Source organism: Pseudorasbora parva, chromosome 10 (assembly GCF_024679245.1).
Source record: "Pseudorasbora parva isolate DD20220531a chromosome 10, ASM2467924v1, whole genome shotgun sequence".
In the NCBI taxonomy this organism is placed as follows: Eukaryota; Metazoa; Chordata; class Actinopteri; order Cypriniformes; family Gobionidae; genus Pseudorasbora; species Pseudorasbora parva.
Window position 1 is genome coordinate 23,350,435 of NC_090181.1, and position 15,023 is coordinate 23,365,457.

A 15,023-nucleotide genomic window follows, 5' to 3' on the forward strand; every position below is an offset into this window, starting at 1 on the left:
AATCCAGAAATCACAATGTATGATTTTTAAACTATTTGTTTGTATGATACAGCTGCAAATAAGTATTTGAACACCTGTCTATCAGCTAGAATTCTGAACCTTAAAGACCTGTTAGTCTGCCTTTAAAATGTCCACCTCCACTCCATTTATTTTCCTAAATTAGCTGATTATGTCTAATAAATATATATATATTTTTTATTAGACATAACATTTTTACCTATTTACAACAAAGTCTATACTGACCACTGCAGACCAGGAACACCCCACAAGAGCAGTATTTTTTTTGCTCTGACCCAGTCATCAATTTGGCCCTTGTCAAATTCAAATCCTTTTGCTTGTTCATATTTCCTGCTTCTAACACATCAACTCTGAGGACAAAATGTTCACTTGCCGCCTAATATATCCCACCCACTAACAGGTGCAGTGATGAAGAGATGAAGTTAAATTTGTTATAATTTCTCCATTTCTCCACAGACTTTCAGTTATTTACAAATGCTTTGTGGATCACTTTGACAGAATCATCAAAAAGAACCAGTTTAAAAAAAAGCATGATTCATTTACAAATCTGACTTTTCTGCTAATAATGTAGTTAATTGCATGAATGCTTCTGGATTAAATCTTACCTGTCTTTATGAGATATATTCTGGATCAAAATGAGTGCTTTCACCCTAATTTGGCCTAAATCCATCTCTTTTACTAATCTACAACAATCCAAATAAAAGAGCTTAGGAGGAGGGGCCAGGTGTGCCTATTCATACCTTCATGATGTCGAGGCGTTCTTCATCGCAGCGGACAAACACACTGGAGGATGAGGAGAGAGGGAGGGAGGTGGAGAGCGTGACAGCCTCCTGTGCTAACCGACGAGCACGGGCGGCACTGTTGGCATCGCTGGCATTCTTCACTTGAGACAGGTAATGATAGTTCACCTTGAATACCAGCTTAGAGTCCTCATCATCACACACCATCTCAAATGTGTCTGTGGAAGAGACCACGAGTGGAGAGAGTTAGTTATCAGCAGTCATAATGACAATACAATAAAATAAGCCTGCAAGATATCAGATTCACATTTTTTCTCCAGAAACAGCTATACTGTGCATTCTGAAGGGTGTGTTCTATGTGAGCCAGTGCAGACCTGTTAACAGTCACGTCAGTTGAGATTACCTCATTCGTCTGAGTTTGGGCTAAATCTTTTTTGGCAGCACAAAACTCTTGTCATCAATCAGAGCAAAGACAGATGAGAAATGACAATAAGAAAAGCCATTCTACCAGCAAGATAACACAATCCTCCCCATTTCAATTCAGATCAAATATTTGGTGCAGGAAAAAAGCAGCTGAAGGGAAAACAGCTATTTCCATCCATTCACCAACTAATGTATTTGGTACAAATGCAGAAAAAAGGGTTCGTGATCATGAGTTAATGAAAAGCTAATAATTAAATCAAAAGAATGTTAAATAATAAAAATCACTAAAAAGAATATTTTGTTTATGTGACCATTAAGCAACATCAAATAACCATGAATATATTAATGTGTTGTTAAATATTAAATTAAGATCTAAAAAAAGTTTGTGAATCCATTTAGATAAACCAACTGCAAATATCAAATGCACAAATATTACAATTCCGACTGATAACACTACGTTGATGATAATATTAAAGTTATGACCAAAAAATAAAAAATCTAAACAAATTAATTTAAGCATCAAAACATTATAATACATAATATAAATTGTGTAACATTTTCATAAATAATATAAAATATTGAAATATGTTGTAAAATATTAATTTTAACATTTGCTATTAACAGTGTTACTAATTATTAGTGTTTTAAAGAATACAATTTAACTGAGAATTAGATGATGGCAAAGAAGATCTAAATGTAAAAATATAGGAAATTAGCAGAATCAACAGAATATTTAATATCGCTGATACTGATGACTTAAAAACATTGGTCGATCCCCAATATGAAAGCGATACCCCTTTTCCTGCATTCATAAAATATTCAAAATTTTGTATAAAACGTTTAATAAAATTCTTTAAATCATTGAATTTAAGTGTAAAATGATTGCATTGATTAAATTATATTGTAATTATATTGTAGAAGTGTAGTTCAAGACTCACCAAATTGTAGCTTCTTCATCGCGGCTGTATATTTCTCCTCCATTGAACGCAAGATGGACAGCGGTTTGGGCCTTGCTGCCGCCTTCTTGGAGCTCTCTGCCATCTTCCTCTCTAAAAACAGAAGACAGACTCATCAAAAAAAGTGTGTGCATGTGTGTTTCAGAGTAGCTTGAGGGGGTGTTTGAGTAGGTCACATCTCTCGTCCTCTCATCTCTGAGCAACCAACACATCCCTACAGGACGCAAAAGTAACCTGAATGAGTCTATGTAGCTCTGCTATCAGTGAACAAAACATACTGCTAAGAAAAAAAGGCCCACATTTTTTGGACTTGATAATTAAAGACTCCCAATGAGATGCGTTTGACTGCAAATGTGCTACTTTGATAAATGACGAGAAGCATGAAATGTCATGTTGTTACACAAATGAGTCGCTGCATTTCAGTTCCCCCAATTCAGATTGTTATCGAGAGAGCGTCAGACTAATGACAACGACACCAGCAGACCATCACCACTCCAGTGAGACATATTAGACCTGAGGATAGAGGCTGTTAGTGTTACAACACAATTAAACACACTATATTTAAGAGCTTTATGCCATTTCCCCCCATTCTGCAGTGGGCGCAGATACATGTCCCTCCCCAACAAGAACATGCACTGTGACAGCCGATCAAATTACCATTGTGTTTTAGTTAGCCGATAATGGCTGCGCTTTCGATATGAGCCACATAAAATCCAAACCGACATCGATAGCTTCACTTACATTAGAGCCCGCTACTGATGGCGATATCGATACCCAACTATGAGAAACCACTCTCGACCAATCAGACACCCTGACTGCGCAGTCTCTGGCACTTTAAAAAAAAAGATTGAGTACTAATTAAGCAGTTAAATGGGGTGGTAAGTGTAATGTCTCACTGCTCTTATCATATGGATTTTCCTTATGGATGGTGACAGCGGCATTGATCCACCTCACCACGTTTAACGCCCCTTTCATTCACTCATCACTGAAAGAATGAGAGCATGAGATCCCCAAGGGAGGGTCTCTCATTTTAAGTAGATCTAGATGTATAGTAACGGAGGAAATTCCCATAAACCTGATGATCACAAGGGTTTCCGCCTAGGAACAAATGCTCAAAGGTTTAAGTTTCCCTTAGCTTTGCCCTAGATGACCTGAGAAAGACACAGTCTGCAAATGTTAATAAATGGACACGTCTTCTCAAGAGCTATGAAGCCCAGGATTAAGAATTGTCATGGTCACATCTGTTTTTATGAGGTCAGTGTAAAGGGACTCAACTCGATCATACAACCTCCCTGTCTGAAAATACACCCTGGCCATGACTAAGGACTGTTGGTTCAAATCTTAAAGAATTAGCACGAAATAGATTAAGTCTAGTATGACAAACAAAACTGCCCAGCAAAGCTGACTCTCCATTTAAAAGTCCTTAGAGTACGCAATCAGGCTTTAGAGAGCCTCTGGTGTGGCTCTGCGCTGAAGAGCCGTTTCTCTTTGGCTTATTTTGTCAGAGCAAACAGTCACTCCATGTCCCCCGAGGCCCTCAGATAAGCAAGGAGTGTGTCTTCAGCCTGTGAAATACGCACCATCACTCTCCTGACTGACCACTGTGCATCCAGCACTGTCCTGCTTTCACTTCTGCTCTGATTCACGTCTCGAGCACCTAAGAAATCATGCCCTACACTACCTGCATCCATGCATCTATTCATCCATCCATCCATATATCTATCAGACCCCAAACGGTACTATATAAATTGTACCCAAGCATTTAATTTTAAATTCAAATTTGTCAAATGTGACAAAATTGTGAGTGCAAATCCACCACAGGATACTCTTCATGAAGCTGGTTGAGAATTAACCGGGAGATGGAATATAGACAAAGGTTAACTATGTTACTAAAATATACAATGGTTTTGATTCGTGTAACATTTTAATGGTCACTAAATTTTCATAATTGTCCATAAAGTGTTGATGACTTTATTGTTATCTAAAATGTAGAAAATTATAAAAGTGAAAAATAAGTCAGTGTGTCCAAACTGGAAATTCATTAAAAACCCATCTGTTAATCATTTGAAACAGTTATTAAAAGCGACAAGAACTATATTTTTTATATATAATTTATTATTTTAAACTGTTGTCTGAGGTCAACTATTGATGTTCATGTTTTTTTAACATTCAAAAACGTCACAATAAATAAGTAATAGGCTATTTTCTACACTGGTTTTGAGGCTTTTTCCTGCACGCTGGGTTTTGATAGGCGTGCCACACCGAAGACTTAGAAGTAAACGCCCACGGCTAGGATTGGATAAGTATTCCATATTTAATAAGCTTCAGCTCATGAAGATATGTGGGAAAATGTATTTTTGTCTTTTATTTGGCAGGGTCGCCGCTAGCTTAGCTTAGCATAATGAATGGAATCCTATGTTGTCAGCTAGCATGTCCAGAGTAAAAGTGATCCAAAAAAAAAAAAAAAACCCACCTAATTACTTCTTGCGATGCAGATTAAGACTAGGCGATTTCCTAGGCAGATATTGACTTGGTACTATATTATGGGGAAGCACAGGCGAAGCACTTCTACTTGGGCGCAGAGTAGCAGTGTTTTGCCTGTGCCAATAGTAGCAGAGAGAAAAAAAAGACTACAGATGTTGCCTTTATTATATTTTTGTTACATTTTTATGGTAATTATCTAATGTAATGTAACTATTGTTTTAACAAGGTACTACATAAAACACAAATATTATTCATTATACAGACTAAATGAATATTTTAATATGCCTTTAAAATGGGATTTCTGCATAACACTATGATATGCATAGTGTCAGGATACTTAAAGGGGGGGTGAAACACTCAGTTTCAGTCAATCTCACATCAATCTTGAGTATCTATAGAGTAGTAATGCATCCTTCATATCTCCTAAAAATCTTTAGTTTTATTATATTTATAAAAGAAAGATAAGCTGTACCGAGTCTTTCCGGATAAAAACGAGCGGCTGGAGGCGTATCGTATGGGCGGAGCTAAAGAATGACAAGTGCGGAGCTACTGCACGAGAGCTTCTGAAAGCTGTGACATTGTCATGTGTGGAAAAGAAAACGCTACCCTAATAAACCATGGCTATCAATCAGATTCAACTAATACATATATGATCCAGAATCAGATCCGGAGGATTAAATAAATAGAACAGGAAAAGGAACAACAGCAGGACGTCCGTCTCTGTGGTATGTACTGTATTTAGTGGCTTGTCAACATTTGTGTGTTTAATCGTGGTATATGATGACATGATTTGGTTTATGGACTATCGTATGCGACTAAACCTTAGCAGTAGCAAGCAAAACAGTTTTGCACGTCAGACTAGTGTAATGTTATACATAGAACAACAATGGAGTAACCGTTAGCGCATTTGAATGAAGAAGCATGCTTTGTGAGAACCAGAGCCGATCCTGACCTCCCTGGGGCCCAAAGCAAAATTCTGCTAAGGGGCCCTCCTGACCTGTGACCTATGTAAACCATTTGCCATCGCCATGCAGTTACACCTGACACCTTAGTGCTCCCAAAACAATCCTCCCTCCTTTGAACAAAATAGTCAAAGAATGAGGTTCAAACAAACAAGATTTAATAGAAAATTCTCTTCAATAAATCTTAAGATAGTACAAATTTTATAAGCTGCATCAGACCCATTCAAATCCCTGGCTCCCGCAGATTCCCTTTTATACATTTTCAAATATAAAATACTATTTATACTATGGCTTGGCTGTTGTAATGTTAGTGAACTAGTAATCAGATATCAAGAATCTGTGAGTGATGACATCATTGTTGATATCAATAATTCACTTTTGTACAAGTGAACATGTAATCCCTGATATCAAAAAGACATTGTTACTAGTAAAAAATTCCATACCTTATATCAAGAATTCACATTGTAAATAGTGAACATTTAATTATTGATATTAAAAATGCATAAATTGTGAATGAATAAAAGCTAAAATGGCTTGCCATAGCATGCTCCTGTGTTTTATATTATGCATGTTAAAGCAATATTTGATTTATTGTTATTATTTATTGAGGGATGTGCATCCATATTGACCAGTATGTTCAGCTAATTAATATCAACATTTTACATTCAATATAGCCTATAAATCAATAGTCAATCAATGTCAAATTGTTAATTGCTTTCCATCTTGCATAATTTGTGCAGTAGTTTAGAGTTGTAACTAAACATTGACTAAGACTAGACTAGATATGCTTTCACTGCCTTATGTGCACGTATGATGAGGAGGAGGACCATCATGCCCATATATTGTTCTGTCGGTCTGGTATCCACACAGATATTTCTGCTGGAAAATGCACATTTCATTTCGTGCACGCGCATACGAACGGATGTTCATGCGTGACGCGGATCTTTTTCGAGCTGCAGTAAACAAACACTGTTGCCCTTTGTTGTTTATAAAAATAAAAAATAATAATAAAAACATAAATAATTGTATTTCTCAGGCACACAGAACTCAGCCCTGAAAGCGGCTGGCGTTAGCTAGCTAGACAGACCAATGCATAGCCTGCCTGTCTATCTTAGCAAGACTACAGAAGAGAGATGCACATCAACTTAACTTTAGGGTGCCGTTATGCTGACATCAAACTTGGAGAGGAGAGAACACAAGTTTACCTGATTGCTGTTCCCGCAATTCACTCTCATGGTGTTTTTTCCCTCTTTTCATGGCCAGAAGTATAATTCTGCTTAATTTTATCATCAGTGTTTAACATTGATTGATGCGCTTTGACACGAGGGGGAGGCGGGGCCTTGAGTAATTTGCGGGGCCCTACGCAGCTTGCGTAGTGAGCGTATAGGGCTGTTCGGCTCTGGTGAGAACGTCCCCTAGCCTATTATGTTTGGGTGGTTTTACAATAAACAAACTGACGTATTAGTCAGCTAAACAAATGTATTTAAACACACACCATACATCGCATGCTCCATTTATAAATTAACTATACACGATTGTGTTGTTTACTGATGTTTACTTACGCGACGAAAGCCAACATAGACATTCGAAGCAGTTTTACTCACCACCTGCTTCCAAAGCACGACCGTGAACCTTTATCGCTGGGACCACTCAGTCAAAAACACACTTCTTGTTGATTTCGTGAAGTCCTGTGACAGCAGTGACCGTGGAGATCCACTTTTGCGACGCGACTGAAGCGTGATGTTGTGATGCTTCTCATCATTTCTGTGTTCAAATCGGTTCAAATGCAGCGCTGCCTTTCCGGAATGCTATGCGGACGCGTTAAAGCCACTTGACATCACCCATAGGAATAAAGTGGAGCGCAGCGTGACAGAAGTGTTGCACGGACGAGTGGATCTGCTGCACCTGAGAGTAGTGTTTACGGGCGTGCATTTCCTCTCTCGCCTCAGTCACGCAAGCGCGCGCACCCTTCCGGGAGAAGAGCCTGTACGGCCCATACAAGGACCTTCCGCTCTGTCGACGTCAAGCGGACCCATACTCGAAAAAAACTCTCCGAAACTTGTGAGAAACCGGAAGGAGTATTTTTGACACAGAAATACTCCATCAAACGTCCTACATTAGTTTTTGAAACTTTGTCCATTTTTAGGATGGGAATCCAAGTCTTTAACAGTGTAAAAAGCTCAGTATGCATGAAACAGCATTTCACCCCCTCTTTAATAGGGCTGGGCGATATGGCAAAAAAAAAAAATCTCTGGTTGAATGGCGACACACTGTATATCCCGGTATTTTCTTTTTTTTCTTTCTATTTAAATTAAAAAAAAAAGATCTGTATTTATTTTAATAATAATTTTATTTATGATGTCCAATGAAGTCTTTTATTCTCCTCCTTTTCCTTTTTCAGTTTTTTTTTCATCTTCTGTTCTTCTCTTCTGCTTTCTCCTCCCTTTGCTTTCTCCTTTCGTCAACTTCTCATTTTGTTTTCTCCTTTTCTCTCCTCACCCCCCAATCTCCATTCCACCCTTCTGTTCTCATTCTTGATATATCCTGCTTTCTCCTTTCTCTAATATCCTGTCCTCCCTTCTGTTTTCACTTTCTCCTTTCTGGTCACCTTTCCACTTGTCATTACTTAAAAAAACAATGTTGATTTTGAAGGATATAAACAAATGCAGTGAATGTAATGTTAGCATGTATTAATAATAATTTTGTTTTCAAATTCAAATTCACTAAACTCAAAAAATAAAAATAAAAAACAAAAACATATTCGCCTACATTTTATTATACAATTATAATGGTCACCTTCATTAATAATAATAATAATAATAATAACAACATTCTTGTTTTAAACATACTTAAAATTCCACATATGGCACATTTATTTACCAACAACAAATATTTTAGAAAAAAGGTATATTTTAGTCCGAATTATTGCGTTCCTCTTCTATTGTGCTGTTTGCGGCGCATGCACGGGAACGGTGCTCATGGCCTGAATTTAAACTTAGATTACACGACAGAAGGCTCGTCCTCTCTAGAGAGCAAACTGGACATATTTGCATGACTTTCTAATATTTACAGATTCAAATGCATTAAACAGAGCAAGTACGTTAGGGTATCTGTCTGTCAGCACAAGTACAATCTCTCAGACACATCTGACATGGCAAGCTGCTTTAAACTAAAACTTGCGTGTTAACTACATCTTACCAGTTATTTTAAAGCCCTTAATATAAAGCATGTGTCATGTTTAGGACAAATTGTATCATGCACTTTTCCTGCATAAGCTCATTAGGCATACTCGGCTATTTTTCAGATGCGCTCGCTGAATCAATTACTGTATATCGATGCTTCCAAACTGCGTTCACCCATCCCTTAGGACCGACTGACCCATGCTCAACAGCTGTCCACATGGAACCCTTCTCCACTTTGGCCTTCAAAGCTTTCGTTTGAATATTTGCAACTACCCCATGCGTCAAGTACGTCCTCAATTGCTGACAACTCTCTGAGACAACTCCCAGAATGAACTTACTTCACTGCCCAACAAGGTCACTTCCTAAATCACTTAAGTAAACCTTTAAAAATAAAGATCGATCCGGTTTAGCTATATGTAGGCCTATGTTCGGCACAAGTCGGTGGGCGGGGCTACACAGGCATGCATTTTTCTTCTTTTGTTGAGGCGGTGTTTCACCATACGATGACGTCAAGGTGTGGCACATACTGAGATTGATCGTTTGCTGGGCCTTATATCAATAAAAGTTTTCCTTTTACTAACACAGAAGCTTTCAGCTCTGAGAACTTACAGGATACTCTTATATTACCATGACCTTTTATATATCAAAAGCTTAAGGGACAGTTGATTTCTTAATTCATCACCCATTTAAAAATGTAACCGCTCCATGATTGTTTTATAAACAGCACCTAATGAAAGCATTTTGGGAAATGGTAGATTGTTGAGGTGGACTTTCTCACCATGGTTAGCCTGCCGTAGGTTGGTGGTGGCAGCATAGACGATCTCTGCAGTCTTCTGGATGTCAGGAACCAGCAGCGTCAAGCCTTCTGGCTCAGGATCAGATGTCTCAGCCTTCATTACCCCTTTACTTTTGTCTTTCTTTGACCTAAGGTGGACAAAGTATCATAATGGGTTACATTTCTGTAGACACAATAACCAATTAATTAGGGATCTATATTTGTGCTAATATGCATGTGAACATGTGAAATTGCACATTCAGTATTGGGCTGGGTGGACCACAAAAACGGCAGAGAAAAAACAACTGCATGTCCTCAAGACAAGAGCTTCTCAACCTCTCATGTCCCCAACCCTGAAACAAACACGCGCTGCCCGTGAGAGGAGCTAGTACACACTGAATACATCAAATGAGCAGCAGATCGTGACTTGTCCCAAAGTAAACCATTAAAAACAACATCCAGCTGTCTCGCAGCTAAGCACTCACCCTCACAACATGCATCTTTCATTAAGCAGGAGGAGAGAAAATGAAAGGGAGAGAGATAAAGGAGAAAGGGGACATGAAATCATAAATGTCCTTTACCTGCAAGTGACGCAGAGGAGAGTAATGTTACGATGGTGCCATCATTCAAGGGTGTATGTATTTTAATTTTATACACACAAAAAAAATCATTTTAAAACTGTACGTTTTTAGATGCAAATTAAATACGTAATATAAAATAAACAAAATGTAATGAAAAAAAATATATATATATTTCATGACCCAATACATTGCTAAAAATCGATTTCATTATTCATTTGTGTTGGTTCCAGTGAAAATAGTGACAAAAACAATTCTGAACTACACTATATGAAATGGACAAGTCTGTCAGTGTGAAAGTCACTGGAGATGAGAGGCTTTTCGGGGGTAACTGAGGAGCACTGACTGATCAAGCAGTCATTTATCACCATGTGTTACTCCTCTGGTGAAACAATGGTTTTGACTTGTGGCTATAGCATCGGGTTACATCTTGTGGATACAAGTAAGGTTTTTGAGGGTCACTCTGGCCACCCTGTCCCTAAGTGTGACCGAGCAGTAGACTGTGTGTTTGTGTATGTGTGTGTGTCTAAGGTAGAGTAAGAGCGCACCTGAGGCGGTTGGTGTAGGTGTCCACGCAGGTCTTCATCTTTGCTAGTAACATGCCAACAGATGTCTGACACTCGGAGCGCTCTTCATCCTCCTCTTCTTCGGCAGCGTCTCCTGATAGCGGCAGGAGCAGAGGAACCAGGCTGGTGCAGGTGGAGATGGCCCTTAGCAGCTCCAACAGAGCACGATACAGTGGGACGTGACGCGCCATGTCCAAAACTGCAGGAGACAAAGAGAGAGACATTACGTATGGAGACAGGGCACTTATAAAAGACAAAGTCGATTACATCTCCTAAAAGACAGAAGGACACAAGGGACGATCCACACACACACACACACGTTTGTTTTTGTGAAATGTGGGGACATTCCGTAGGCGTAATGGTTTTTAAACTGTACAAACCGTATTTTATATCCCATTATACTGCCCCTTTCCCTAAACCTACCATCACAGGAAACATTCTGCATTTTTACTTTCTAAAAAAACTCATCCTGTATGATTTTTAAGCATTTTGAAAACTGGGGACATGGCCAATGTCCTCATATTTCACCCTCTCCTTGTAATACCTATGTCATACCCATGTCATTATACACATTTATGTCCTCATATTTCACAAAAATGATGCACAAAGAAGAAAATGTGTCGCACCTGCTAAAAAAGATAGTTTACTCAAAAATAAAGATTTTGTCAGTAAATACATTCACAAAATATGTATTATATATTCACAAGATATATATTTGATGTTCAACAGAAGTCAGTTAGTCATGCAGGTTAGGAACGACAAGGGAGAGTAAATAATGACAATTGTAATTTTTGGGATGAACCATCCCTTTAAGATAACATTAAAGCACATAAAACATACTTTTTGCTGCAAGAAGAAAAATGTGGGAAAACTAAACCTTCTATTGAGCCTGCTAAGATGCCATAAGGACCATTGGTTTGAGGCACTAGGGCTTCTTTGTGCATGTATTTCCTGTTTTGGAGAAGGCGCGATAATCCTTTTGTGGCACGACGGAGTCTTAAAGCCAGAACGAGGACAGTGAGAGAATAGAGGATGAAGGGGAACGAGACGTAGAGAGATTACTGAGGGTCTTCAAGCAAAACGCTACAATCAGGCTCATATTATCAGTGTGCAGTGAATGTAAGGAACATGAATACCGTGTGCCTGTTTGTATTACACGTGTGTGTTTTTAAGAAGAGGAATTTCAAATGACTGAAGGAGCTCCTTCAAAGGGTTTCATTTGAGTGTGTGCCCACTGCGAGGACAACATGGATCAAAGAGCGTTTAGCGTGCGTGCGTGTTGTATCATCTCAATGTCAGTCTATGTTCCAGATTCTCCTCATGCTCTCCTTCAGTTCAGACTGTTTCTCCTTCACTCATCTCATTTACAGACTAACTGATTTACTGCACACCAATCCTCCTCTCTGCCCCTCTCTCTCCCTCATCAGACATTCAGCTCCATGCTGGATTGGGTGGATGATAAACAATGTTAGTGAGAGCAGAGAGGACACATACGTCAGCTCCCTTGCCCTCCATTGCCGAGCACAGAGAAGAGTGGAGATGGAGGAAGAGAGGAGGGAGGACACGACAGGACAGTAGGATAGAGGAGAGGAAGACAGCAGACACGGCAGAACGAGAAGAGAACAGAGAATAGGCAAGAGACATGAAGGGACCAGAAAGGAGGAGGGGCGAAAAGAATGGAGGAGAAGAGAAAGCAGATGACATCAGAAAGGAGTGGAAGAGTGAGTATGAAGAAGAAAGCAGGAGAGGGGATAAGTAATGACAAGTGGAAAGGTGACCAGAAAGGAGAAAGGGAAAACAGAAGAGAGGACAGGATATTAGAGAAAGGAGAAAGCAGGATATATCAGAAATGAGAACAGAAAGGTGGAATGGAGATTGGGGGGGTGAGGAGAGAAAAGGAGAAAACAAAATGAGAGGCAAGTGGAAGAAAGGAGAAAGCAAAGGGAGGAAAAAGCAGAAGAGAAGAACAGAAGATGAACAGAAAAACTGAAAAAGGAAAAGGAGGAGAATAGATGATCTGACTACAGATAATACTACAGTCTCACATCATATCAATCCACTCTATCTTCACCAGGAAGAGACTGAAGGTCACAGGTCATCTGGACTCTGATCTACAGTGTTTTAAACGATTCTTCATTTGTACCATAAGACCTTTGTGACTGACCTCTCCCCCCATCGGCTCACTGTCTGTGAGAGATGTTAGCCTCAAACACAAGTGCCATGCACTGTGTGCATCTTTGTTTGTGTGTGTGTGTGCGTGAGAGAGTGAGAGTGTGAGAGGGAGAGGGAGAGGGAGAGGGAGAGGGAGAGGGAGAGGGAGAGGGAGAGGGAGAGGGAGAGGGAGAGAGGGAGAGAGAGAGAGAGAGAGAGAGAGAGAGAGAGAGAGAGAGAGAGAGAGAGAGAGAGAGAGAGAGAGAGAGAGCGAAAGAGAGAGAGAGAGCTTTGTACACACTCAAGAGACCATTTCCCATAGTCTTCAAAAGAAATACCCTCCTCTAATCAGCACACACACAGGTCACAACTTTCCTCAGAAAACACACGATTGAAGGTTGAAGACAAAGGCACTTGACTGAATGGTATATTGATAAGCAGGGATTAGCCAATCATAACAGAGGTAATTTACATGCCTTAAAGGTACCTTTTTGATTCTGAAGCCCCGTTTACACTAGTGCATTTTAGTTTTAAAGGTCCCGTTCTTCGCGATTCCATCTTTCAAACTTTAGTTAGTTAGTTCCGGGCAAAGTGCACTAAGCTGCTGTCCAATCACAACACGGGAAGCGCTGGCCCAATCAGAACTTGTTACGTGTTTCTGAAGGAGGGACTTCATAGAACAAGGAAATCATCCGGCCGTTTTTAGGACAGAGGAAACAGCGCTGTACAGATAAGTAAATTGTGTGATAAATACTGTGTTTTTTTTACACGCGAAACATGAACTCATGTTATATTGCACACTGTAAACATAATCAAAGCTTTGAAAACACACGAAGAACGGGACCTTTAACTTTTGCTATGGTTGGTTACGTCTGTCGTCTACACTACTCAGGTGTTTGCGAAACTCGAAAAAGCTGCAGACCCCATTTTAGTTTGAAAATGCCATGGTTCGGTTTCAGCGTAAACAGACCAAAACGGACATTTTTGAAAACGATGGTGTGGCTGCCCACATTATGTTACCTGAACATGACAATATCAGACCAGGGCAGCATTTCTCAAAAGCATTGTGTAATGGCTAAGTTGATTGTAGAGAGATCCCTAAATATGGCATGGGTAACTCAATCATGACCGTTTACACTACTGTTAAAAAGTTTTTAAAGTTTTTGAAAGAAGTGTCTTATACTCAGCAAGGCTGCATTTATTTGATCAAAAATACAGTAAAAACTGTATATATATATATATATAAAAAAGTAAATGAATATGCAATTTATTCCTGCAATGACAAAGCTGAATTTGTAGCATCATAACTCCAGTTCCTCCAGAATCATTCTAATATGCCTATTTGTTGATTAAAAAATATCTATTTTTATAATTATCAATGTTGAAAAAGAGTTATTTTTTATAAATATGGCTGTTTAGTATTTTTGTGAAAACAAAAATAAAATAAAAAATTTGAATCATTAAAAAATGATTCTTTGATGATTAGAAAGTTCACAACAGCATTATTTCTTTTGTAACATTATGTCTTTTCTGTAGGGCAGTATAATTACGAAGCCCCATTCACACACACCAGAGACATGCAGTACCATAAGCAACATTTTATGGGTAAGCCGTATGTGTGTGACAGTTCTCAGAGCATGTGCTGGAAACTCTTTGTCACCATGACAACAAAGATCTCGAGGACAGGCGGGACAAGACATACCAGCAGCAGTGCAGAAACGCACACTCGCTTTTTGCCTCGTGGGTTAAGTTAAAATTTAATCTGGTTATTTACAACGTGCAGAAACGCATAACTGTTCATGACATGCAGATGAAGAGAGCGAGACATAAAATACTCTCTTATAATATGACTCCACTGTGAAACGTGCGTATGTGCGCGCACGCATTTTTTTGGTGTGTTTGAAGTAACACTAGCCCACTTTTGTTGAAGTAAATCAGGTTGACAGGAGTCTGATTATAAATGCCGCTTTGCAGAGAGGAACTGGGCCTGGAGTCTAATGACTGACACAAAAATCATGCTTCCCAAATCATTCAGGGCACAAGAGTCCTCCGCCTGTCTGGAGTGCGTGTGTGTGAGCGAGCGAGCAAGCAAGAGAGAATCCTTCGCATGAGGGCCGGCTGGAAAGAAAGACATGCAGCAAGAGCTCAGAGAAGCACTCCATCAATAATGCAACGAGAACGAGGAATA

The 15,023-nt window shown here is 39.2% G+C and overlaps 1 protein-coding gene across 1 annotated transcript in view; it reads right to left on the bottom strand.

The window, feature by feature from the left end:
- The window catches only part of birc6 (baculoviral IAP repeat containing 6), a 138,609-nt gene that overhangs the window by 13,497 nt on the left and 110,089 nt on the right, over window positions 1-15,023 (bottom strand). Inside the window, exons 67-70 of the mRNA XM_067455590.1 lie at window positions 10,667-10,883; window positions 9,544-9,689; window positions 2,120-2,230; window positions 759-976 (exon numbers count right to left, since the gene is read on the bottom strand). Of these exons, the coding sequence (XP_067311691.1) occupies window positions 759-976; window positions 2,120-2,230; window positions 9,544-9,689; window positions 10,667-10,883 (692 nt within the window). The remainder of the gene's footprint in view (window positions 1-758; window positions 977-2,119; window positions 2,231-9,543; window positions 9,690-10,666; window positions 10,884-15,023) is intronic.